The sequence below is a fragment of the Amphimedon queenslandica genome, unplaced genomic scaffold, assembly GCF_000090795.2.
Source record: "Amphimedon queenslandica unplaced genomic scaffold, v1.1 AMPQUscaffold_12159, whole genome shotgun sequence".
Classification (NCBI taxonomy): Eukaryota; Metazoa; Porifera; class Demospongiae; order Haplosclerida; family Niphatidae; genus Amphimedon; species Amphimedon queenslandica.
Window position 1 is genome coordinate 13,039 of NW_003547602.1, and position 2,972 is coordinate 16,010.

The 2,972-nt window shown below is 36.2% G+C and overlaps 1 protein-coding gene across 1 annotated transcript in view; it reads right to left on the reverse strand.

Moving 5' to 3' along the window:
• The window catches only part of LOC100639000 (deleted in malignant brain tumors 1 protein-like), a 3,201-nt gene extending 229 nt beyond the window's left edge, over window positions 1-2,972 (reverse strand). The window contains exons 1-11 of the mRNA XM_020004501.1: window positions 2,903-2,972; window positions 2,673-2,852; window positions 2,581-2,610; window positions 2,369-2,524; window positions 2,139-2,318; window positions 1,643-1,798; window positions 1,275-1,598; window positions 907-1,230; window positions 535-858; window positions 148-489; window positions 8-103 (exon numbers count right to left, since the gene is read on the reverse strand). Of these exons, the coding sequence (XP_019860060.1) occupies window positions 8-103; window positions 148-489; window positions 535-858; window positions 907-1,230; window positions 1,275-1,598; window positions 1,643-1,798; window positions 2,139-2,265 (1,693 nt within the window). The 5' untranslated portion in view covers window positions 2,266-2,318; window positions 2,369-2,524; window positions 2,581-2,610; window positions 2,673-2,852; window positions 2,903-2,972. The remainder of the gene's footprint in view (window positions 1-7; window positions 104-147; window positions 490-534; window positions 859-906; window positions 1,231-1,274; window positions 1,599-1,642; window positions 1,799-2,138; window positions 2,319-2,368; window positions 2,525-2,580; window positions 2,611-2,672; window positions 2,853-2,902) is intronic.

The window sequence follows — 2,972 nt, forward strand, 5'->3', positions numbered from 1 at the left end:
TGGAGACAATTAACTAATAGGTCTTCAGTCCCATTACATTGTACATTAGCCATTACAATACTGCTTGATCCAGAGCCAAAGTATCCAATCTTATGTATGCCAGCTATAAAAAGCATTTATAAATGTTTATAAATATGATTAGCTAACTTGATTCTAGACCCAGTTGCCTACATACAACAATAGCATCATCATTGTCCCAACTACTGCCACAAATAGTACCCCATGTTCCATTACTACACACTTCAACTCTTCCTTCATTATCATTAGACCCACCAACAAGGCGAATGTCAGTGTTATTGCATTCAGGTTGTGCATCACAAGTAACACCAACATTGAAAGAACCATAGAAATGTACACAAAGCCAATATGGTATCAATCCAGTAGTGCATTGAGTAAAATTGTCTTCATTTCCAGCACAGAATAGATGTACTAAATGATCACTAGGAACAGTACTAGAACTAAAGTATGTGCTAGAGCGAGGTACAGAAACTACTTTCAGTAATTTACACGCATGTGCCATATTATTTCACTTACCTCCATTAATTCCAAGTTGTTTGCAAACAAGAGCAGCTTCATAGACCGTCCAAGTAGAGCTACAGAGTGTCAACCAACGATCATCAATACACATTTCAACTCTTCCTTCATTATCATTAGATCCATTAGCAAGACGAATATCAGTATCATTACACTGAGGAGTGGCACCACAAGTAACACCAGCATCTTCAGAATGGCCACAGTCATGAGTAGATAAGTAAGTACAGTTGACAAGTAATCTTTCATTTCCAGTACACTGAACATTGTCCATGTTAATAGGACCAGTACCAGCACCAAAATAAGCATTAGTACGAGCAACAGCAACTAAAAATATTAATTTTTTAATCAAATGTTTTTAATACCAGTAATTACCTCCATCAATTCCTAATTGGCTGCACACAACAACAGCATCATCATTGTCCCAACTATCATCACAGACAGTACCCCATGCTCCATTAATACACACTTCAACTCTTCCTTCATTATCATTAGATCCACCAACAAGATGAATGTCTGAGTAGTTACACCGAGGAGTTGCACCACAAGCAACACCAGCATCAGAAGAATGACTGCAATAATGATTTGATGAAAATCTGCAGCTGATGAGGAGTTCTTCATTTCCAGTACACTGAACATTGCCCATGTTAATAGGACCAGTACCAGCACCAAAATACGCTTCAGCATAAGCAATAGAACCTATTAATTAATGTTTATGATAAAGTAATGTTTAACATTCATACTTCCATTGATTCCTAACTGCCTGCACACAACTGCAGCATGAGGAGGTCCCCAAGAATCATCACAGACAGTACTCCATGATCCAAATAGGCAAACTTCAACTCTTCCTTCATTATCATTAGATCCACCAACAAGACGAATGTCACTATAATTACAGGATGGTTGTATGCCACAAGAAACACCAGCATCTTCAGAATTGAAACAGTTATGAATAGATAAGTAAGTACAGTTGACAAGGAATCCTTCATTTCCAGTACACTGAACATTGTCCATGTTAATAGGACCAGTACCAGCACCAAAATAAGCATTAGTACGAGCAATAGAATCTATTAATTATTGTTTATGATAAAACAATGTTTGATATTAATACCTCCATCAATTCCTAACTGCCTACAAACAACTGCAGCATCAGGAGGTCCCCAGAAATCATCACAGACAGTACCCCATACTCCATTAATACACACTTCAACTCTTCCTTCAGTAGCATTAGATCCCCCAACAAGATGAATGCTACCATAAGTACAGTCTGTATTAAATTAGAAAGAAGCAGAATGTTATACCATATAAATATATCTATGATAGACTTATTGTTGATATGAGATGGAGTTGGTGTAATAATTGCTGAAGTGGGATAAGCAGCAGAAATTACATGAATGAATAACAATCTCAAATTGGGTTTACAACAAGATCGCATGTTATCAATGTTAAAAATTTGTCCTTCACTTCAAAGTACATTGTTAATATAAAATTTAGATATTTATATGACATCTTAGGGAAATAAATCACATAGGAAATGCAATTTGTCTATGCAATCTAATGAAATGTGCTAAATCTAAATGTATATGTTAGTAAGTTTTGGTACTAACCACTTGTAGAGGTGCTGTTTATGATACACTTAACTCCAGCATCTTCAGTATGATCACAATTATGATAAGAAGTATGTTGACAGTTGACAAGTGCTTCCTCGGTTCCATCACAGCGTACATCATCCATTACAATAAGACCAGTACCAGAACCATAATAAGCATTACTATATGGAGTACCATCTACATGTATGTACAATAATAGTTATAATAATAATTTTATACAAACTAACTTGATCCAAAACCAAGTTGCCTACATACAACTCTAGCATTAGAAACACTCCAGTCATCATCACAGACAGTACCCTATGCTCCATTAATACACACTTCAACTCTTCCTTCAGTAGCATTAGATCCACCAACAAGACGAATATTACCATAAGTACAGTCTATAATTTAGAAAGAAGCATTAGAAAACTATACCATATATTTATGGCAGACTTACTGTTGATAGGAGATGCAGTTGGTGTGATTGCTGTTGAAGTGAAATAAGCTAAACATAAAATATTAGAGCCAATCCTCAAAAAATAAACTAACCACTTGTGGAGATGCTGTTTACTATACACCTAACTCCAGCATCTTCATTGTGATTGCAATTATGATCACCAGTATGTTGACAGTTGACAAGTGCTTGCTCAGTTCCATCACAATGCACATCATCCATTACAATAAGACCAGTACCAGAACCATAATAGGCACGGCTATATGAAACACCATCTATACATGATACTGTAAATGCATTGCATGCTTAAGAATCATTGACTAACTTGTTCCAAGGCCCAGTTGCCTACATACAACTGCAGCATCATCATTGTCCCAACCATCATCACAGACAGT